Below are 23,303 nucleotides of genomic sequence, written 5' to 3'. Positions count from 1 at the left end.
ATGAGTTGCAAGGTGGCATTGGATGAGGCCAATGTCATTTTCTGCCCTAAGACACCCATTTTAATTTCTCTTTTGCTTGTAACCGTAAAATCAAATTGCCCTTCCCACTAAGGGTCCATAGCTCAGTGGTAGAGCATTTGACTGCAGATCAAGAGGTCACCGGTTCGAACCCGGTTGGGCCCTTCTTACACCAATTCCTATGGTATGTGCATTTTTCTTGCCCAGTATAGGGGTTAGGGACCTTAGGGCTTTGCCATGAAAAGTCTATAGATTTTAAGATCTTAAGGGCTAGGTTTTGAGCCAACAAACCAAATTTGAATTCTCCAACATGTGGAGAAGAGTTTTGAGGCAAGTTAATTTTATTCATACTTTTGAGGTTTAAGTTTAATGCACATAACTCTATCTGTTTAAAATTTCATCAAATACCTTCGTAATTATTTTTGTTTGTTATTTTCATTCACCTCACCTCCTACCCAAAATTCAAAACCAATAAAAGTATATTTAATTTACACCCTCTTGTGTGAACCTAATGATTTACATGAATAACTAAGCTTAAAGACACAGCTGGAGGGGCATCCATCCATAGTGGGCATTGTGTGGCCTTCTAAGCATGGTTCTATGCAGTTTAAGCTGTGTTCAGGCACGAAGGCAGCTTCCAGCTTGAAATACATTACCAATCTAAATCTATAAGTACTACAACCTTATCCTATATTCTTCATTCCTGTCACAAGTTGGTTGCAGGTTACAAAATCTAACCTTGTCACCAAGAAAAGTATTCCTTTGATCATTGGTGTAATTCTCTTCTCATTTCATTACATAATAAGGCCTCATTTTTCTAATATCGTGTATAAATTCGTTACAATTTTAAAACAGTTACAACAGTTGTTTGATATGAACACAAAACAGATACCAAAAAAGATTAAAATGCCTACTTTCAAGCAATTGAAAAGATCGAAGGGGTCAAAAAGGCAGTTCATGTGGTTTGATTATTTTAGCTTTGGATGGAGTTCTTCAGTATTGTTAGTCTATACATGATGCTCTTCTGTCATCCTTTGTCACCGCTTGCTGGTTTTCTCCTTGCCTACAAAAATGTCCTCCATGAGTCAGAATTGGAAATGGCTGAACTTTAGCATCTAAAACGAGAATTGGTAGCATAACTCACCAAATATACTTGACTTTAAAGGGAAACGGATTGATGATCCCTTCACTTTCAGCTCCCTGAGTTGCCTGGTTTTACTTGGTTTTTCTATTTTTGCAAGGGCGCTACTACTTTCTCCGGTTAAAAAGTCAATTCCTTTTGCCACCTTTTCATGATAAACAGCTGGTGGTGCAAGCCTCAACTGGGGCAGGTTTTCAATTTGGATTGCTCTCTTATCTTTCTGAAGATTATTCAAGATCTCAAACTACAGCATCCAGAACTAGTTAGTTGACAATGACTGAATAATATAGGAAAAGAGGAAAAAGATCAGAGTTTGGTTTACCCGTGGGATTTGCTGAAGTCCATAAGGATTCTCTAACACATCATTTTCATGTGGGTGAAGAACAATAGTCCCCTGAGCTTGTTGGGGCTTTCTTGATGGAACCTTGCTCACCAATCCATTCTCCATGAGAACTGATTTGCTTCTAGATCTCTGAGTCTTCTTCTTAGGCAGACAAACAGGGCATCCAACTGAAGAACTTCTGTTTGATGCCTCATTTTCCAGAAGTTCGCATTGAAGATGAGTAGCATGACCACAATTGAAAACTCGAATGCTAGAGCTAGAAGAATTCTTAGTGAAAAGGCAATTACATATACAACATATTAGGCTCCTGGGTGCATATCCATGAGAAGCTCCCTTCTTGAGCAAGCTCATGGTGTAGAATGTATCATCCTCTATCAGGGATTTGGCGGTGTCCTAACACATAAAAAAAAAGGCACAGGTTAAATCAGTATAAAAGTTATTGAATCATGATCGACAACAAGAACAGCTGAATCAGTAGCTGATAACCTATATTGAAGAAAAAATAAAATTATTCCTCCAATAGAAAGGATGCGTGCACAAAAAGCAAAAAAATTATCTTATGCCTAATGTAAGGATATATGCAGAGAAAGATCTGTAAGTAACTAAACGCCTCGATGCAGGGTTTGCTGCTTATTACTGGTAAAGCAGAAATCTTTAGATGGAACTTGCTATTCTCTCGATCTGAAACAACTATCATTTAAGAATTCAAGGATCACATAAGATACTTGTTGAGCTAAGTTAAATTTTTCAGCTAATCTACATACAACAAAGACTTAATTATAACCTAGAGCTATATGGATTTCTACACATGAACACCTGGATCAGGCCATATACCTACTAAGTGCAAATGTGCTTAAAAGGTAGACATACCAGAATTCTTCTTTCAAAGCCATAAGTTCCCAGCATTCCCAATATGGTCACTTTAAAATCACCAAACTCCTGGTTCCCATTGTCAGAGAGGAGTTTCGACATGATTACTGGAAGGCGAACAAATCCTACCATTCCCTCAACAATCTCTTTGATAAATTGAGAAAACAATCTCCTCAGAAGATGAGCACCTTGATGGGATTTTGGGATACTCCACTTATTCAGGCATGCCTCATCACCTGCTTGTGTTTCCAAGGATTCAGCTAGTATTCCAACAGGTTTTTCTACTTCTGAAACTATTTTGTCATCATATGAATCCATCAAAGGTTCACAGAACCTACATTCAAACACAGGATTATCAGCAATGTAAGGAATGTGACAACATATGATTCAACATAAAATTGTATGTGCATTCATGAAAGTATATTAGCTTCATTCTTAGTTTAGTTACACATCTGGAAACTAGCAAGCCATGAATAAAAGCTTTAACAACCATAGAATGATGAAATCGTGTATCAGCTGATGGTGGATTTCAAAAAATTCCCCCCCTCTCCCATGCCAAGTCACAGGTAGCGCCTCGGAAAGCATGAAAGAAAAGGGGAAAAAAACACTAACAAAAACAATTTTATCATAGTTAATTTACCATGAAAAATACAAAAGAAAATCAAATATGACGAAAAGCTGGGGAATTTGCTAGTTAGTTTTTCTATTAATAAATTCGAATATTGGGGATATTAGAGAGTTGTTAGATTTGTTTTTTTCTGTTTGAGTAGTTCCTAATTTCTAAGGAGGTTGAGATTTTGGAGTCAGATCTCTGTCTATTTATTCCATGTACTATTCTGATTTTAATTTAATGAGAAAATCTATTTTTCTCGCCATGAAAACTTTCATGGTATTAAAGCTTTGACTCTAAAATCAAAATTTGTCAACAGAGGAAGCTTTGGAGGGTACTTAGTTTAGCCCTGCTGTTTCATTCAATAGCCCAGAAAATTCCAACTATCTTCATTTAATTATTCATAAATTGAAAGATAAAAATTATATGGAATGAGCTCAATAAGTGAAGTAGGTGATTGATGGAAAACGACAATTTGGCCATTTAACTGGTGAAGTAAAAAGGCTAGCAACCGACAATCTAAATATGAAGGCATGGAGATCTGAGAACTTCATGATAATTGTCTGGTTCATCAATTCTAAGAGCTTGAAATTGGAAAGCCTTTTTTGTTTTTACCAACTACTAAAGATGTATGGGACGTAGTTTGTGATACATACTCGGATTTGGAAAACTTGTCTCAAATATTTAGAAAACTTGTCTCAAATATTCGGGATGAAATCCAAGCTTTGTAAGTCAAAGCAAGGAGATTATTAAGCAACCGAGTACTACAATGAAATGATGGCACTATGACAAAAACTAGATTTGTGCTATGACGATGAAGGAGACTATCATAACAACAGTGTAAAACACATGAAGAGAGAGGAAAATGACAAAGTTTTTGTCTTCCTAGCTGGACTCAACAAAGACTTGGATGAGGTAAGAGGGCAGACTCGAGGTCAAAAATCACTACCAACTATTCGTGAGGTTTTCTCTTAAGTTAGAAGAGAAGAAGGTAGATGAAGTTGGTTCTATGGCAAGTTTGTTATGACAATTGGTCTTCTCCTTGTTTGGCGTGGTTTGGGTGTTGCATGCCTCAATCCAAGCAACACATCTTAGTTGACACAGCGGCTCCATTGGAAAAAAGAGAAAGAAGGCATGGAATTTTTCTCCTTTTTGTTTGTTTTGGATTATTTGGAAAGAGAAGAATAGAAGGGCTTTTGAAAATGTTGAGGTTTCAGATTAAGAGCTAAAGTTATCTTTTCTGTTTTTCTGTGTAACTTTTTAGAATGAATCAAAGGGGGTCTAAGGCAAGAGTCCTTCTCTATGATTGCTTTTATTGATTGGTTAGGTTACCAATAAGGGGAGGGATTTATTGTTTTTTCTTTGGAGTGCACATGTATACTTCTTGTGTACTTGGTGTAGCATTTTTTGGCTCTTTAATCCATATTGCTCTTTTGCCTTAAAAAAAAAAAAAGGTTGACAACATGTTATGTTATGTTAAGCAACCCTACACCAAAGGCAAGTCTTGAAACTGAGAACTCTACTCTTATCTCTAAGGGGCACAATCATGAAGGATAAAAAAAAGGATGCCAAACGAACAGAAAAACCATGGTGTGACCACTTCAAACATCTATGGCATCTACTAGAAGATACGCAATGAGACACAAAATTGGAAGAAGAGATCAAGGAATGAAGGTTATGCTTTTCAGGTCGGAAGTACCGATCAAGGGTAACAAACTTCCTCAGAGAATCTTCCTTTCACAAAGGAACAAATAGATTAACTGTGCAAACTTCTTCAATCATCCCAAACAAATCAACCACCTTCTTGTTCATTAGCTTAGAAAGGCAATTATCTTACCACAACCCTTATTAGCGTCAATTCTAATTGCCCATGGATCATAGATGCAGGTGCAACTGATCATATGACTAGTTCATCAAAGCCATCTTCATCTTATAGTCCGTGGGCAGGAAATCAAAAGTTTAAGATAGTCGATGGCTCACTTTTGGCTACAGCTGAAAAAAGGTCAATTGTCATCTCCTCATCTCTCACACTTCATAATGTCTTTCATGTTCTAAATTTGTCTTACAATTTATTGTCTGTTAGTAAACTAACACAAGATCAAAAGTGTCAAGCTAATTTTTTCCCATCTCAATATGAGTTTCAGGATTTGAACTCAAGGAGGATGACTGATAGTGCTAGACAAAGTGGGGGACTCTACTTCTTCGAAGATGGGACTGAATTGAGAAGACAATCTCAAAATACTTGTTTTGAATTTGTTTTTGTTTTAGTGAAAATGAAATAACATTATGGCATCTTAGGCTAAGTCATCCCAACTTTGATATTTGAAATATTAGTTTCCAAATGTGTTTAACAATAAGACCCATCTTTGTTTCAGTGTGAAGCGTGTTAGCAAAACACTGTCTTACATATTTTCCTTTACAATCTTATAAACCCTTTAAACTGTTTTTTGTTGTTCATATTGATGTTTGGGGACCATCTAGGGTTAGTACACTTTCAGGTAAAAGATGGTTTGCTCCTTCCATTGATGATCACACAAGAATATGTTAGGCGTATTTTTTTAAAAGAAAAATATGAAATTGAACAAGTTTTTAAAAATTTTGTGAAATGGTTCAAACATAGTTTCAACATTCAAGTTTTTAGAAGTGATAATGGAAAGGAATATTTCAACACAATCTTAGGAAAATATTTTTTTGAAAATGATATAGTGCATCAAAATTCTTGTAATGACACACCACAACAAAATGGAGTGGTTGTAAGAAAAAATAAACACCTTTTGGAAATGGCTCAATCACTTTCAACAAAAGTTCCTAAGAATTTATGGGGAGAGGCAATTCTTACAACAACCTATTTGATTAATCGAATGCCAAAAAGAGTTTTAAAATTCCAAACTCCCTCCCATGTTTTCAAAAATTCCTTTCCTACATCATGGGTTTCAACAAATTTACCCTTAAAAATTTTTGGTTGCATTACTTTTGTTCATGTCCACAATCACAACTATACAAAACTTGATCCTAGAACCAAAAAATGTGTTTATGTTGGCTATTCTCCAACACAAAAGGGGTACAAGTGTTTTGATCCCATTTCGAAAAAAAAAATGTTTGTTTCCATGGATGTGAACTTTTTTTAAAACAAAATCATATTTTTGTAACACTCATCTTCAGAGGGAGAATACAAGTGAAAGTTTGGATCTTGTAGATGTGTTTCAGATTGTAGGCTTGGGTAGTAATGATGCACAACCTAATATAGGATCAAGTAGTGATGAAACTCCTACTCCACAACCCGAACCTATTGAACAACCTTCTCCTCCTCAACCAACCTTGGAAATTGATATTTTAGGTATTGAAACTACATGACAGCCCACCTTAATGTCATTAACCAATCAAACTCACAAGGGAATAGATGCTGGAAACAAATCAAGTGGGAAAATTTTTAAGGGTATTTTCTACTCAAGGAAGAACAAAATTCAAGGAAAGGATAACTCTCCACTTTGTAACAATGCCATGAATCTGATCTGAGAACAAATCAACATTCAAATCCCAAGTCAAGTAAAACTCTTCCTGAGTCAGGTTCTCCTTCCATATCACAATCCGAGTCATGGTAATCTTGATATTCCTATTGCCCGTCGAAAGGGTGTTTGATCTTATACTAAACATCCTATGTCTAATTTTGTATCCTATGAATGCCTATCATCATCTCTTATTGCTTTTACCTCACAAATCTCCAATGTAGACATTTCCAAGAATGCACATGATGCTTTAAATGTTTCTGAGTGGAAGGAAGTTGTCTTTGAAGAAATGAGGGCTCTTAAGAAGAACAAAACTTGGGAGGTAGTAACCTTACCTAAACGTAAGTCTACTATTGACTACAAGTGGGTGTTTAATGGTTAAATACAACTCTGATGGCTTATTGGAAAGATATAAAGCTCAATTGGTGGCCAAGAGTTCCACTCATACATATGGCATTGAATACTCAGAGACGTTTGCACTGGTTGCAAAGCTGAATATAGTAAGAGTGCTCTTGTCCATTGCTGCCAATTTAGATTGACCTCTGCAGCAACTTGATGTTAAAAATGTCTTTCTCAATGGCAATCGAGAGGAGGAGGTATACATGGATTCCCCTCTTGGCTTTGAAGAAAGGTTTAATTCCAAGGTGTGAAAATTGAAAAAAAATCCTTATATTGACTTAAGCAATCCCTTAGAGCATGATTTGAGAAGTTTACTTGATTAGTTAAAAGGCAAGGCTACCTTCAAGGACAAACAGATTACACTATGTTCATGAAGTTTTTGGTCAAAGGGAAGGTCGCAATTCTAATAGTCTACGTAAATGACATCACTCTCACGAGTAATAATATAATGGAGATGGACAGGTTAAAGAAGAGTTTAGCTTCAAAGTGCAAGACTAAAGATCTTGGGTCATTGAGATATTTCCTTGGTATGGGAGTGGCATGTTCTAAGAAAGGGATTGTTGTATCTCAACGAAAATACATACTAGACCTTTTGAGAGAGATAGGAATGAGTGGTTGAAGGCCCTTAGATACTCCCATGGATCCAAATGTGAAGCTCAAGAAAAAAGGGGAGGGAATTCTTTCGAATACTACAAGATACTAGAGATTGGTGGGCAAGCTAATCTATTCATCCTACACTCGACCAAATATTGCCTTTGTTGTTAATGTGGTGAGCAAGTTTATGCACATCCCATATGTAGAACATCTTGAAGTCGTCTATAAGATTTTATTGTATTTAAAAAGCACACCTGGAAAGGGTTATTCTTTAGGAAGGATGAACAACAAAGCATGGAAGTCTATACTGATGCAGACTGGGTTGAATCCATCATAGATAGAAGATCCACCTTAAGGTACTGCACCTTTGTTTGGGGTAATCTAGTTACTTGGAGAAGCAAAAAATAGAATGTTGTCACCCAAACACATGAAATATGTGAAATATTGTGGTTAAACCCAGTCCTAAAGAAGCTAAGGAAATCTATCAAGTGTCCCATGAAACTATACTATGATAACAAAGCAACAATCAACATTGCTCATAACCCAGTACAACACAACAAGACCAAGCATATAGAGATTGACCAACACTTGATAAAGGAGAAACATGAAGCCAGTGTTATTTGTTTGCCATTTGTTCAGACCACACAACAAACAACAGATATTTTAACTAAGGGACTCATGCAACCTAACTTTGATTATCTAATCAGCAAGTTGGGCATGATAGATCTCCATGCTCCAACTTCAGGAAAGTGACGAAAAGTTAGAATTGTTAGAATTGAAAATTAGGGACATCAGGGAGATGTTAGAATTGTTTTTTCTATTTGAGTAGTTCCTATTTTCTAGGGAGGTTGAAATTCTGGTGTAAGATCTCTCTATTTATTCCATGTATTATTTCAATTTTAATTTAATGAAGGAAACTATTTTTCTCCCTACAAAAACTTTCAAAATATAATTAAAATTATTTTTAAAATATGTATTTTAAAATTATTCAATCTTTATATAGAAAAAGAAAAATAAGCAAAATTAGTTTTAAAGAACATATAAAACTAATTTCTTAATTTTGAATATATTTTTCATTTCACTTCTTCTTTCCTTTCATTTTTCTTCTCTGTTTTTTTCCCTCGTATTTTCCCTCAAATTTTCCAAGAACCAAACATAGCGGATAAGTGATGGGTTTTTAACTTACGAGTCAAGCAACTGGAACCAGAGGGATTCTGACTCCTCAGGAACCAAACGAGGGGTGTTCCGCTGGCATAGTCCAATGCAGGTATGTAATATATCATATATGTCACTCACCTGCAAGTAAATGACCACAAAAGAAATAAGTTTGTTTGTTGACCACACATAGAATGCTCAGTATATTTTCCAGTTCAAAATGCACTTCTACAGACCTCCTTCATCTTTAAAACAGTGTTCAAATGATCCACAGAAGAAGCCTTCTCAGAAAGTATACTTCCCACAGCAGTCTCGAGCACATTGAACTTATCATTGAGGCCAGAAAGAGTAAGTAAAAGAGCACTTCCAACATCACCAACCCTCTCTAACAAGAAGGCAGCTGCATCAATGATTCCATACTCTTGGCACAAGCGTAAACAGTGTTCTACTCTATAGCTTTCAAAAGTTTCCAAGAATTTGAGAACCGAGGTGTGCTCATACTGACATAATAGCTGCAAAAGAAAAATGGAGCTTATTTAGAAACCTGATGTGCAATCACCAGCCATGCTTTATACTAAATATGCTACATACTCCTTTTATATGCTCCCTGAACATCATCTGTATGAGCCTTAAAAAAAATGAAGAAAGAAGGCTATTGAGATGGGTGCATGGCAAAAAATAACGTTAGAAATGAATTCAGTTGCAAGAAGTGTGAGCTAGCATTTTGATTAACAATAAAAGTGAGAAAATTGGCTGCTATGAGATATCAGTGGAAGAAAATCAGAGAAAACCTCTTGATATCCAATATTGTGACAAAATTTATTGTTAGGAAAAATGGTCAGTTCAGGACTGGCTACTACCATGTCTAGACAAACCACATACTTGGAGCTCAAACACCAGGATGATCTATTAAAGCACATGATATAAGGCACATATCCTACAAGCTTAAGCTTTTAGGAAAATTGGTTGTCTAACATGGTATTGAAGCCTCATTTGGAAGAAGGATATTCATTTGCTCAAGTTATTAAGCCCAAAAGGAGGTTATTTTATTTCCCCAATTTATTAAACCAACAATGTAAGTCCAAAGGAGGCTACATGTAAGGGAGGATATTAGAGTGCATTATATGCATTCTATGCCCAAATCCTACAAGCTTAAGCTTTTGGGAAAATTGGTTGTCTAACATGATCAAATGATGAACAGAAAATTTGCCACTATAACATAGAGAAGGGGAAGACTAAAAAGAATATGGCATGAGGGAGTATAAAATGACATAATGGACTAGATCAAAGAGATAAGATGACCCAGTTAATAGTTGCATAGCCAAATCCCATATCATTGGGATAAAACTTTGCTGATTTGACTGCTTGAGTGGACAAAGCAGATGATTTAACAATGCTAACGAAGATCCAATAACCTTAAGAAACAAAAAAAAAAAAGTGAAAGACATGAATGAACAAAAGCATATTCAGAAATCAAAATTTGATCATCTTAATCAAGTATTCTATGCATAATTGTGAAGTGCTCACCTCAAGATAAAGTTCTATCATTTCATCAGTTACATGAACTGGATTATTAAGTAGTAGCTTTGGGAAATCCAATATCCTTTCCAAGTAGGCCTCAAGTCCATATAACTGATTCTTCACCCTACGTCCACAAGAAGCATCCATTGTATCGTCGTTTTGTAAACAAGAAAAGTTGAGGGTGCCAGATAAGTGAACCTCAATGACCGTCTTCAAATAAAGGAATAGGCTTTTTGGATGAGAACGAAGTTCAGAGAGGATATGTGGACTCTCTTTATTAAAATGATCGATGATCAAAAAGAATGTGCCCTCTCTGCAAAAGATCAAACAAAGAATGAAATCAATCAGAAGGGGGAAAAACAAGCTTCACAGTTAAAACAGAATCCACGCAAATTATGTGAAACACAGATCCAAGATAACTCCAGAAAATATCCATACCTGCTTAAGTTTACCAGCTCTGGAATTCGAGAAATGACTGCTGACCGAAAAGCAGCAGATTCAGTGTCACTAAGCTGTGACAATGTATGGTTGATAAAGGAGAAAGCATGAACAGGCTCATCCACATCTTTCATATAGCTATCTAAAGCAGTAAGATACTGATGCCTGATAGAATGAATTAAACCGCAAACCTGAAAATGAGAAAGGATCTGGTGAATCAATACTGATATTAAAAGGTTGGGATAACAGTAAAATGTTCATCTAACAAAAAGCCTCCATAAAATAATGGAAATTGAAAAGGGCCTAACTTGCAAATAATAAAAATTTAAAAATAAATTTTTTTTTATTCAAAATGAAAATTTCACATTCTTTTTAATCCATCATGCACAAACATCAAAATATATAAGAGTAGCTGCCAAGGATTTGTTTCTATCTTCCACTTCCTCTCTCTTCTACTGCTCATACAATCAATCAAAAGCCTCACCATAATCAATCAACCTTTTTTTTTGGCAGGAAAATTTTTATCCCCATTGGGACTTAAACCTGAAACCTCCCACAAACCTTGCCCAACCTATTACCACTTGAGGCAAGCCTCAAAGGCCAATCAACTATTATTAATGCAATCAATTTGGGCCTTGTGCATTTACAAAATAATGTCTATTAAATTGTATGAAGGGATTGATATTCTGATACTGCTCAAAAATTCTCTCCCATATTCTATAGATTCTATTCAAGTTGCCATATGATTTTCTAAGTGAATAAAGTATATGTTTAACTAAAATTGTTAATTTGCCTAACCTATAACTAGTAAATCTAGAAATGATTACAACCAAATATAAAATTTCATATCCTTGCAATGCCTGTGACAAAGTAACAAGAAGGTTTGCCACAGGAAAAAATACCTGGTAGAACTCTGCTTTCTCACATAGATGTAGCACGTAAGATGCATCCCAATCTTTTTCAGGCACTACTTCCAAAAGTGCAAGCACCTGTTTCTCTCTTCTTTTCAAAGTACCAACACTTTCTTTGGAGGAACTTTGTGGAAGTTTATTTTCCGAAGTCAGGTACTCCAAAATCTGACTCAGTACAGTTTTTGAGACATTAGCTCTTTTACATGCAACATAGTATGCAACAAACTCAAATAGATGACCCATGTCTTTCTTTGAAGGCCATAACTCTAATGACCCAATATCACTGCTGCCAGAAGACCTATTTTTTTGGGAGATATCAAGAATATGAATAAGAGCATTTACTGTATTTTGAACCAATAAATTCTGGATTTCACCCATCAAATCAATTTCTTTCCCAGCCTCCATATTTGCATCAGTTGAATCATGCAAAGAAACATCAGGTTTTGTAATTTCATCTTCTACAAAAGCATATCTCAAAACATCTAAAGTAGCTTCAGTATCTAACTCTAAGAGATGATACAGGTTGGGGAGAGCTCTGGTGGATGACAGACTTGAAACTGCTTGTGAATTAAGGGCATTCAAATCCTCCAGTAGAAACTGAACAAGTTCTGTTCTAAGAGATGGCAAGCGTGTAGGGGGAAGAGTTCCATGCCCTGCAAAATAAATAATTTAATGCTTCAGTGCCCTCTATAATGTTAAACTCTTCCATGCATATTGGAAACCAAGCAGTAAAAGTGATACATCTTAAACAAAGGTATAAGAAGAAGGTTAATTTTGGAACCTAGCACAAAGTTTTATGTTCAAATATATACATCTTCGAACATTATTCTTTTAGTACTTTAGTTATTCTTTATCACACCTGGAAATTAAAACATAGAAGAAAATAAATCATTTAGAAATTATTCAGAGTCCTGACATATTTACATGACAAGAAGCTAAATAGCATCCACATCAATGTCTCATAGATGATTCATTGGCTTAATTGTTTGCTCATAAATCATATTGCATACCATTCTTCTATTTTTCTTTTCTCTGATAAGTTTCATTCTTCTAATCTTCCTTATCATGTATTGTATGGTGTATTATATGGATTTTTACAAAACAAGAAGTAAAAATAGAAAAGCATATGCATACATATACAAACTACATATACAACAGAAGAATAAAGCATAGAGCCGCATATTATGCATTTCATGAAGGTAGTAAGATCAAAAGAGGTTTTTTTTTATTCATAGTTAAAAGCACAGAAATATTCTACTATATCATAGAATCCTCTATTTTTTTAAGAATAACAACTGGGTTCTTCTCCCACCTGTGTTGAATAGAATATATTGATCCAAATCTTCTTCATATATGAATCCATTGAACCCAGTAGTTTTTGCAAATCCAATTTAACAAAATATGAAATTTTAATGCACCAATTCATCATAAAACATCCAAAACAAACTTCCAAATTTTTAACCATAAATTTTAGTCCCAAGATCCAACTAGTAATGTATACTTGTATGTGTTCCTGATATGCATTTGTTTATGTGCCACCTTCAAAGTTCTAACTCTTCCAGCTCATCATCATTCCCTCCCCAAAGAAGAAGAAATCCGCACACACACAAAAAAAAAAAAAAAGAACTAATATATTTTTCTAATAGGCAATCTAAATCATATCAAAAGTACCTAATGAAAAGGGGGCACAACTTTCATACATAGGAGGCAAAAGGAAAAATTAACACATCAAGTGAGAGTATTTATACACAATCAAGTCAAAGTCAACATTCAAATAACAACTTCCAATATTCACTACTAGAATAAATTTTTTTTTTTGATAGACAAAGAGAAGAAAACTGATTAAAACACGCCTAAAAGGGGGCGCTCCCCATGTACACAGGCAGTATACAAAGAAAGCCAAACCCAAGGCCACAAAAACAACAACATACTAAAAAGGAAACAGCTAAACTTCAACCCCATCACCCAAAAAAATCAGAAAGGAGAGATAGTCCAAGTCCAGAAAAGGTTTAGACCACTCTAGAAGAGACCGAAAAAAGAGGCTCCTTAGACTCGTCTCTGACATTTCTTCCTCTTGGAACGTTCTTCGGTTTCGCTCTCCCCAAATGCACCAAAAGAGACAAATAGGCGCTAATCTCCACGCTGCTTTCCTTTTCTTCCCTAAGCCCTTAATTTTCCATTCGCCTAGCAAGTTTCTCACTGAAGCTGGGAATACCCATATCACCCCAAAAGAAGACAACAATGAATTCCATAGTTTCCTAGTCTTGTCACAATGAATAAGGATGTGGTCCGCCGATTCTTCATTCTCTTTGCACAAATTGCATCTATTAACCATAGACCAACCCCTTCTCATCAACATATCAATAGTAGAAATTTTGCCCCAAACTGCTTCCCAAGTAAAAAAACGAGTTCTCAAAGGGGCATGTGAACCCCAAACCTCTTTGGCCGGAAAGAAAGGGCTATTCTCACCCTTTAAAGACCTATAATAAGATTTAACACTAAACTTTCCCCTCCTCTCAATCTTCCAAACCAAGAAATCCTCCCCTTCTTGAACCTTTACTGCAGAAATATGTTCCAAAAAACGACTCACCTCCTCCAATTCCCAATCTTGAAAGGATCTTCTAAAGTGCACCTCCCAAACCCCACCACCCCCTCCTTGCCTCCCCCAAAGATCAGCCACTGCAGCAGAATTGTTCGTTGCCATTCTGAACAGCTGAGGGAACATATCCTTCAGCTTAGAGTCTCCTGCCCAAATGTCCCACCAAAATCTAGTGCTTCTGCCATTGCCAATATGAATTCTAGTTCTAAGAGAGAAATCCTCCCAACCCTTTCTAATGTCTTTCCAAAGGCCCATCCCATAAGACTCTCTCACCTCTCTAGTGGTCCAACCCCCTTCCTTCTTTCCAAATTTACCAACAATGACTTTCCTCCAAAAACTCCCTCTCTCAAGAGGGAATCTCCAAAGCCATTTACCGAGCAAAGCCTTATTGAAATCCTTCATATGCCTTAACCCCAATCCTCCATACCTCTTGTCTTTGCAAACATCCGCCCATCTTACCAAGTGGATCTTCCTTCTCTCCTCCATATCTCCCCACAAAAACTCCCTTTGAATTTTCTCCAATCTGAGTCTCACTTTTCTTGGGATTACAAAAAGCGACATAAAATAGATGGGGAGATTTGAGAGAGTGCTCTTAATGAGAGTGAGACGACCCCCCTTAGAAAGATACTGTTTTTTCCACGTAGCCAAATTTCTCTTGAATCTTTCCTCTACAACATCCCAGACACTACCCAAATTGTGACGAGCTCCAAGAGGTAACCCTAGATAAGTAGTAGGGAACTTCCCTACTTTACACCCAAAAACTGCGGCTGCTCTGTCCATATCTTCCACGTCCCCCACCAGAATAACTTCGCTTTTCTGCATGTTAATTTTTAGACCTGATACCAATTCAAAACAATAAACAGCCCACTTCCAATACATCAGCTGATCCCTATTATCCTCGCAAAAGAGAAGTGTGTCATCTGCAAACAACAAATGGGACACTGAAACCCCTTCTCCACTTTGCCTCTTTACCTTGAATCCTCTAATAAAACCACAAGAATAAATTTACTCAAGTTTCAATCTTTTATGTGCGCCTCTGAAAACAAATATGTAACCTTTTTATGTAAGATTATTTTGCCTCACCCTTTCCTTTGTATTATCAATTTCTGATAATAAAATACATTTTAAATGATTAATATAAGTTTTTTTTTTTCCAAATATGATTTTTCTTAGAAACTATTAAAATAATTGAATGTGTTTTATATTGTTGTATTGCCATATCGTGTCTTGTGTCATATATTGTATATAGATTGCAAGACACTTAAGATAAGGACCCTATCGATGATATATATTGATTTACATAAAAAAAATATAAAATATAAAATAAATTTAAAAAAAAAAATGTTTACTATTGTTGTATCACAAGTGTTTAATCACTATGGAGTAAATCAACTTCTCACAAAACCATCTTAATGAGAATGGCCAGCTCATTTATTCAATATTGTATATGAGTCAATATGGATCCATATCACCATCATCATTAAGTTCATTTACACAGTGAATTCTAGGAATAGCTCGACTTAAATCCATACCTGGAGGGAAAGCAAGACCGGAGAAGCAATATTTCAGATAAACAAGCATCCTGTACCTGTTTCCAAAATCCATAACATACGGTGACCCACTTAAACGTAGTAATAGAAAATTAATCATATAAAGTCAAAAAAGAATTCCCAAGGCCCAAAAGGCAATATTTCAGACAAACAAGTATCCTGTACTCTTTCCAGTAACCACTTAAATTTGGTAATAGAAACCTAATCATATGAAGTCAAAAAACTTAGTAACATACAAAATAATATTGTTTTGCTAATAACATAATAACAGTAAGATTACAACACATTCTGCTGTTTATCAGAACATTGCACTTGTCAAGGATTAAATAACCTCTGAAAGATGTTATCAATAACAAGAATCTTGTCAAACAAGGCCTTATATAAAAAGTTTTCATCAGTGGCCTCAATATCCTGAATTTTGCATACTAGTTAGCAAATGCTGGATCCAAGTGATAAAATGTTCAATTGAGAGTGAGATAAACCTCCATACTAAATTTTCCACCCTTTAAAGGATGAACTCTACTGCTGACTGTTATTTATAACTGTATCTAACTCGAGTTGTCACTTTGTTTTATAACTTGTTACAACTCATATAGCTTAAGATTTTTAGTAATTTAAAACACTATCCTAAGTTTTAGGAACAAAATATTGATATTGCAACATTTTTCTATTAGAGGACGAAATGGAAGTGATGAATTAATTACAGGCCAGCAAAGAAAATAAGAAAATATTCAACAAGAAGTTAAATAATGGGTAGTATCAGGCTTAATCCAAGAACCTCAAAAATAGTTAAAGAATGGGTAGTGTGTTAGAAGTCAAACATGCTATAACATCAATTTGAACGCCCGAAACTTTGTAATCAAACTAATGCTGCATTACTCTTAAATTTTATTTCAGAATAAAATAAGGTAGCATAAATCATTTGGGAACTTGCTTACAGAATTTATGTATTGGTTGGATATGCAGGTCTTAGATTTCTTAGTAGCTTAAAATTGAACAAGGATTGCTACCAAAGGATGAAATTGGTTCTCAACAAAATTCAAGAAGCAACCATTTGGGAATTTAACAATTTGCACCAGGTAAAGAAAAAGTACAAAACTTGTGTGAGATCCTTCTTCAAAATTACTTCAATCTAAAAGCATGAGATTCAAATTCTTAAGCAACCAGGACTGGCTATACAAACTGTGTTTTTTTACTTCATCTTTCAAATGTGTATCTTATTTATGTTCTAATACAACATCAATAGAAATCACATAATAGTTTACGATAAATCATGTGGTCATTGACATTAGATTTGCTTTAACCATGAGTCTCAACATATTTTATAGCTGGAAGTTGAAATTCACATCAAAACTATAGCTGTCATAAAAGGGACAAATACAAATAGTTGTTAGTTTCTTTACAAGGGGGAAAAACCCTGAAAACAGAACCATTGAGACACATTTTCATGTGATTTTATTAGTATTTTTCTGATTTTTGAGATTTTTTATTTTCATTTTACTATTATAAATTATTATTTTTTTAATTTTAGTTTTTTTTTTTGTTTAAGTTGAGGCTTACGCTTCACCCCATTTGGGCAAAATACCTCTTAAGACCACCTTTACCCTTTTAAAAAATTGCTTGAGACTAAGGTACTCAATTCATGAGTTAATTGGATAAAATTAGTGCTAACATATGCTTTACTTCTAATTTTACTTTATACAATGTTAAAATTAGGGTTTGTCACAAACAGAAATTACTTAGCAACAAGAATACAAGGAAACCTCCATGCCTCACCATGTTCCATGAGGAAAGCACATGTTATAGGTTTAAGTCAGTACTGTCATTAATGGAATGTGAAAAAATTATAAACAGAAGCAAACTAGCAAGGAAACAAGTGGTCAATTGATCAGCAGAGAGACCAGCACAACATACCCAAGGGAAGAAGCACTTTCTCTTGGTCTATTTAGCAAAACGACCAAAAGCTCCTCTAATGGTGCTTTGAAATCATCTAAACCTCTATTAAAAAGATATATCAGGGCACCATACAATCCATGTTCCCGGCATAACCTGACAACCTGCAAGGCAACTTAGAATAATTAGCAACTAGGCATGAAGAAGGAAAAGGGAGAATGAAACTAAATGATCACAAATCATTCAATGGTTCAATAACACAACAATTGAGAAAGATCAGCAAATCTTGTATGACCTGATTGAAATCCAATGAAGAAATGTCCATGTGAAGAACACATTGTTCAACTCGTTGTAACCACCCTTTGCTGCTATAATGCTCCACCAGTGCTTGCATAATCTTCAGACCAAAAAATTACAGCATATTAGTATCTACAACAATGGCTCCAAAAAGGCCAGGCATTTCAACATTATGCAATACCTCAGGAGGAAGAGATCCAAGCATGTCCTTCAATATATATGGTTCCAAAAGCTCCAAAAATGTGTCTGATTTACAAGATTAGAGCATTAGAAAGTAAATAAATCAGAAAGTAATGCTCAATTGCGCCTAAGGAAAACGAATTAGGATCATGGAACAACTCACAAACTTCATAGACAATTGCATAGCAGCTTAAAACAGACTGGACTGAAAAAAAATTTAACGAGAAAAAAACAAATGCGAAAAACACCTTTCCTGGAAACTATTTGTCTTGTCCTATAAAAGAGAAAAAATGGATTAATCATTCTCAAGGAGCATACTAAGATATAAATATCACTAGAATTCTTTCACTCAATGAAATATAAATATTTGCTTGTGCCTTGAGCATGAAGAATCCATAGATCGTTTGCTTCTCCATTGTGAAAAGACAAGGGTTTTATAGGAGGTGTTTTTTTGGGGTGTCTTGGGTGCTATCTTCATTAGTTAGAGATACTATGCTGGGATGGCATGGTTCTTTTGTTGGCAAAAAGCGCAAGCTCTTTATGTTTGTTTTGAACAGTTTGGAAGGCAAGGAACAAAATTGCATTCAATAACAAGGTTTTTTTCTGCCCAAAATCTAAAAAGGGATTTTGTTTGCTTTCTGTGGTCAAAGTCTAAGTTGTTTATAGATGACTGTCCATTAACTTTATTAAGTTTTTTTGAATGAGTGGGCACTTGTTGAAGTTCTTCCTCTGTTTTCGCTTGTTTGAGCCTTAGTGGTGAGGGAGGTTTGTTTCTCGTATACCTTGAGTGGCTCTTTTGGCGGCTCTTCTTAATTTAATTTGAGTCTTTATTTATCAATATATATACATGGATACAAGAGAGCAATCTGGAATAGCTCTGGATTCACATATAATATCATCCAGAGATCCAAACTTCAATTCAAAATTTAGCATACTTAAGGGAAGCATTTAATACCCAAGGAAAATTAATTTGAAAATACCTCTATGTTGAACACCCACAAATTTTGAGAAAATTTCGTCAAACAGGATGTCAGTCCTTTTGATATGAACACAAAACTCAACTGCAACACCACCAACACGAGTGAATTGTTCTTTTATCTCACAGTGCACAGAACTGCCTCTATTCTTTGGGTCATCCAAATGTTCCATCTTTCCAATTTGGTTGCAAAATGCGACAGAAATGTAAGAAAATACTTCATCCACATATGACAAAAGCAACTCTACTAGGTAGGGCATTATGGCCTCCTGCACAGCTTCCAGGCTTCTAGGAAGGTCAATAACACCATGAGAATTTCCATCATAAAGTGTCATTGCCATGTTCAAGGCACCCATCCAGTCACCTGCTTTCCGCAGAACCTGAATGCGTTCCTTCCATGTGAGAAGGCGAGAAACAACAAGATGCACAGGTCCAAGTATATATATGCTAGCTCCTCTTACAGCTATACTATTCTGATAAGCTTTCTCAGGGTTCCCAAAGATATTGGTAAAATAAGTATGGTATGCAACAGGATCATCTCCTCCAGATCCATCTACTGCAAAACTTGTTTGATGAATCACAGTGCCATCCTTTGCAAACAAACAAAGTTGTCCTGTTGATGTAAGAACCACCAAGATCTGGGCAAGCATACAACTGTTATCATCTCTTATATCTTATGAAGTATAAAAAGATATTTTAAGAAAACACTTCACATGCATGTAGAGTATTCACAAGAAGGGATTTGAGCTAATTTGCATATAATAGAAGCAGAAAAGATACCTCATCATCCAACCAAGCCACACCTATTGCTGTACTCTCAAGAGTCCATTTCCCATATATTTTCAACTCTGATTTGACCAACTTTGCAACCTGAACTTTCCTATCCCATGCAATTGCAAGCAACGAAACTCTTTCAGATGCTTCCACAGGTGTATTTTCTGCAACAAATTCATATTTTAGAAAGCAATCAATAGAAAATATACTTTAAAAAAAAAAATCCATGATCCATACCAGTAGACAAGCCTCGTGAGTGGATTGTCATGCATTTCCAGGCAGTGTAAGGCATGGAACCCTCTCGAACCCCATCAGGCTTATTAAGCTGAGCATAGACTTCCAATGAGGGACTGAGCCTTACCTGGAACAAAGATATGCAGCTGTAACACATTGCAATCAAGAGATCTCTAGACAGATGCAAGCATCAATTTACAAGACAAAAGGTACTTGGAATTTGCGCAATCATCTGAGGACTTCATACCACCAGAGCAGTTTGATGGGTGACAAATATGACCACACCTTCTTCAACCAAAGAAGAGCCTTCACTGAAGAGTTTCCAACCAGCATCTCCCCCAACTACACCCCCCATCATGCTACCAATACTGCTGGTTGACCCTGTAGCATTTCCCTGGGAGGACATCAGAGAACTTCCACTAGATTCGTCAAGAAGAAGTGGTGAAGCAGATAGTACTGTGCCCGTTCTTTGTCCATCAAGAAGGCACTGTTTCAATCAACAAACATAAGAACACCAATATGAGGAGACTATCAATTAGAATAACTACAATGCCAGCCATACCTGTGTTTTGATGGAGAACCTATTAAGCAGGGGAACCACTGAGAAAGCATGCAACAGGACCAGACCTTTACTATCACCAGTAACTGCTTTAAATTGACGAGTAACTTGAGAATCCTGCCCCAGAAACAATGTATGTATTATAGGTGCTGAATGTTCTCCAGTAATTACTTTTGCAGCTGTTGCCCTCTGCACATCCCAAACGGTAATATGACCATCACCATATCCCGCTAAGAGAAGGTCCCCTTGATGATTGAAGCACATGGAGGTTACTGGTGCATGAGACCGCTCCCCTTGCAAACCAAGCATCAAGATCTGTAATATATTAAGCTTTGTTCAATAAGTGAAACCTCAACAACTAAATCCTTAAAATGAAATATCAATAAGTGTGCATGAAATACAAAATTCTAAATTTTACTGGATGTGCCTAATAAGAAAAAGGCAATTCCTTGTAAAAGATTTCATTTTTTGTAAACTCTGCTAGTGGTTCTTATATCCACATAAAAGCAAGAATCATTAAGAACCCAATGACATCAAAAATCTAAAAGGAAATATAATTTTGATGGAATGGTTAAAGATATGAAAAAGAAAAGGGCCACAGGAGTATGTATAGAAGCAACCTTTGCATCCATGTTGTCAGCATTATAAGCAGAGTATTTACTGGGCACAACCATAACAACCCCTCTTGACATTCCCACTGCAATGAAGTTAAGATGAACTGCCAGGACTTGTGGCGAACCATGATCACGCTTGAATGCTGGAGATGATATAGTCCGTGTAATAGTGTTGTTGTTGTCAATCTCAAAGTATCCCAATGTTGTTGAACCCCTCCGAACACCTTCAAGCCTCATTGGTTGGGCAGCAGCACCCTCTTCCCAGTGCAAACCAGTTGAAGCCTGACTTTTCTCTAGTTCTTCGGCCAATTCAAGTGGCTTCAAGCGAGGTTTCTTCTCTGTCCTTTTACTACCCATCTTGCTCTCTAACTGACCCAATCTCTCTTCCACAAGCTCGGTAACATCACTTTTTGGACTCCAATCATCACCAGCAATATTCACTTCACCATCGGTAGATGGTGGCTCAACTGGCTCTAGATCCTGTGTTTTCAATGTTGAAATTGTCAAATCCTCCCTGACCTTTTCATCCTTATCAGCAGAATTTGCAGCATCCAAAAATGTGGAATTGGAAGCAGTCTCTTCCACATTATCAGATGCAATATTCTGATCTTTAACATCATACGAACCTGAAATTGCAGAACCCTCATTCAAATCAAAACTCTCCTCCTCAATGCTAAGAGAAGCTGCAAGCCCTGTTTCGGCACTGGAATTCAACAAAATTTCATCAGAATCATTAACCCTTGATTCATCTTCTTCTAATGTATGCACCACCTCTGTTGGTACCTTTTCCAAGTCGAAAACTTCACCATCCCTATGTGAACTTTCCACAATCTCATCTTTAACCGATACTTTATCATCAACATCTGCTTTCACAGTCCATTCAATTGTAGCTGACTGAAAATCTTCAAATTTATCATCCTCTTCGCCTGATTTCCAATCCGATGAAGCAATTTCGGAACCCGCCCCATTCAAAACATCACTGGAAGACCCTAATTTATCCAAACCCGAGCCACCCAATTCCTCAGTATCTAAAACCCTCTGCAGAGCACCACTACCTGCTCTCCTCGACTTGATCGCCGCGGCATGAGGAGTCGGAACAGGCCGCGAAGCGGCCGCAGCAGCCGCGAGCGCCGCCCCCGGCTTCGCATTCGATCTAACACTGCCAAACAGCGGCGGCAACGGCCGGGAAACTCTCCGGCCCAACGAAAACGAATCCCCCGAAAGATCGCCGGTTCTCACCCGACTTAAAGAATTGGCCTTGAACTGAACCAGTCGGTCCTCAATCTCGTTGAATTTCAGTGATTCAGCAGATTTGGGGCGTTCATCGGAAAGAGTTTTAGGGGTAGAAACAGAAACGACGTCGTCGCGAGAATCATTGGCATCCTCAAAAAGGGAAGAATGCTTTGCAAGGTAGGAGTGATCGGAAGGTGACAACGATGATGAGGAAGAATCAGAATCGTTGAGAATTTCATCAACGGTCCGATGAGGAACCCTATTGAGAGCGTCGTCGTCGTCGTCATCACTTGTGAGGTGTATGAACGAGTCGAGATCTAGCTCCATTGGAGGTGCGCTCAGCTTCTTTGTCATCGCTGAAGCCTTCTCCTTTTCGATTGAGAAATATACCCCATCTCCCAATTTCGTTTTGTTTTGTGCCTCATCATAAGAAAAGGCCTCTAAACCGCCTCAAACTCAAATGGGTGTTTGGCCTCTAGGAAACACTAGTCAATCAAAAGTCACTCAAAGTTTGGACCTTTTACCTATTTATTCCCTTATTTATCTCTCAACTTCTTAATAAAATGCATGATGAACAGATATAAAAAAAAAAAAAAGAGAGAGCATTCAAAACAACCAAGCTTGAATAGGATTGAATTGAGCTTTTGTTTTTCAGAACAGCCTTATTGGCAAAGTTGTTTTCTTTACTTGGAGGACGTTTTCAATTGAAATTGAGAGGGATTTTGGGTTTGTTTGTATTTGATGCTGTGAGAGTGTGGGGGAAATGGGAAGGGGAAAAAGGTCAAGGAAACTATTTTTCATGGTGCGCGTCATATGCAGCCAAATATAATTTGTTTGTCTACCCAAAGAAATACCATAGCCAGGGAGGATGGTAACCACAAGTGGAAA

At 36.5% G+C, this 23,303-nt stretch overlaps 1 protein-coding gene and 1 non-coding gene across 2 annotated transcripts; one reads left to right on the top strand and one right to left on the bottom strand.

The window, feature by feature from the left end:
- The first annotated feature begins 111 nt into the window (after positions 1-111).
- On the top strand, positions 112-183 carry TRNAC-GCA. The gene has a single exon. It is a non-coding gene; the product is annotated as a tRNA-Cys (tRNA).
- A 574-nt stretch (positions 184-757) lies between these two features.
- Positions 758-23,269, bottom strand: LOC117932106 (vacuolar protein sorting-associated protein 8 homolog). Its single transcript, XM_034853149.1, has 19 exons — positions 21,189-23,269; positions 20,572-20,883; positions 20,257-20,496; positions 20,013-20,136; positions 19,782-19,939; positions 19,006-19,639; positions 18,027-18,091; positions 17,844-17,945; positions 17,570-17,712; positions 15,638-15,693; positions 11,498-12,159; positions 10,596-10,786; positions 10,164-10,470; positions 8,873-9,148; positions 8,668-8,777; positions 2,373-2,706; positions 1,482-1,895; positions 1,163-1,403; positions 758-1,081 (listed from the first exon to the last, which is right to left on the bottom strand). The coding sequence occupies exons 1-19, from the start codon at positions 22,767-22,769 to the stop codon at positions 1,056-1,058; spliced, it is 5,976 nt and encodes a 1,991-aa protein (XP_034709040.1). The 5' UTR covers positions 22,770-23,269; the 3' UTR covers positions 758-1,055.
- Positions 23,270-23,303: the final 34 nt, after the last annotated feature.

This window comes from Vitis riparia, chromosome 15 (genome assembly GCF_004353265.1).
Source record: "Vitis riparia cultivar Riparia Gloire de Montpellier isolate 1030 chromosome 15, EGFV_Vit.rip_1.0, whole genome shotgun sequence".
NCBI classification, from domain to species: domain Eukaryota; kingdom Viridiplantae; phylum Streptophyta; class Magnoliopsida; order Vitales; family Vitaceae; genus Vitis; species Vitis riparia.
Note: the sequence above shows the minus strand (reverse complement) of the source record. Positions and strands in the feature narration are given on the sequence as shown.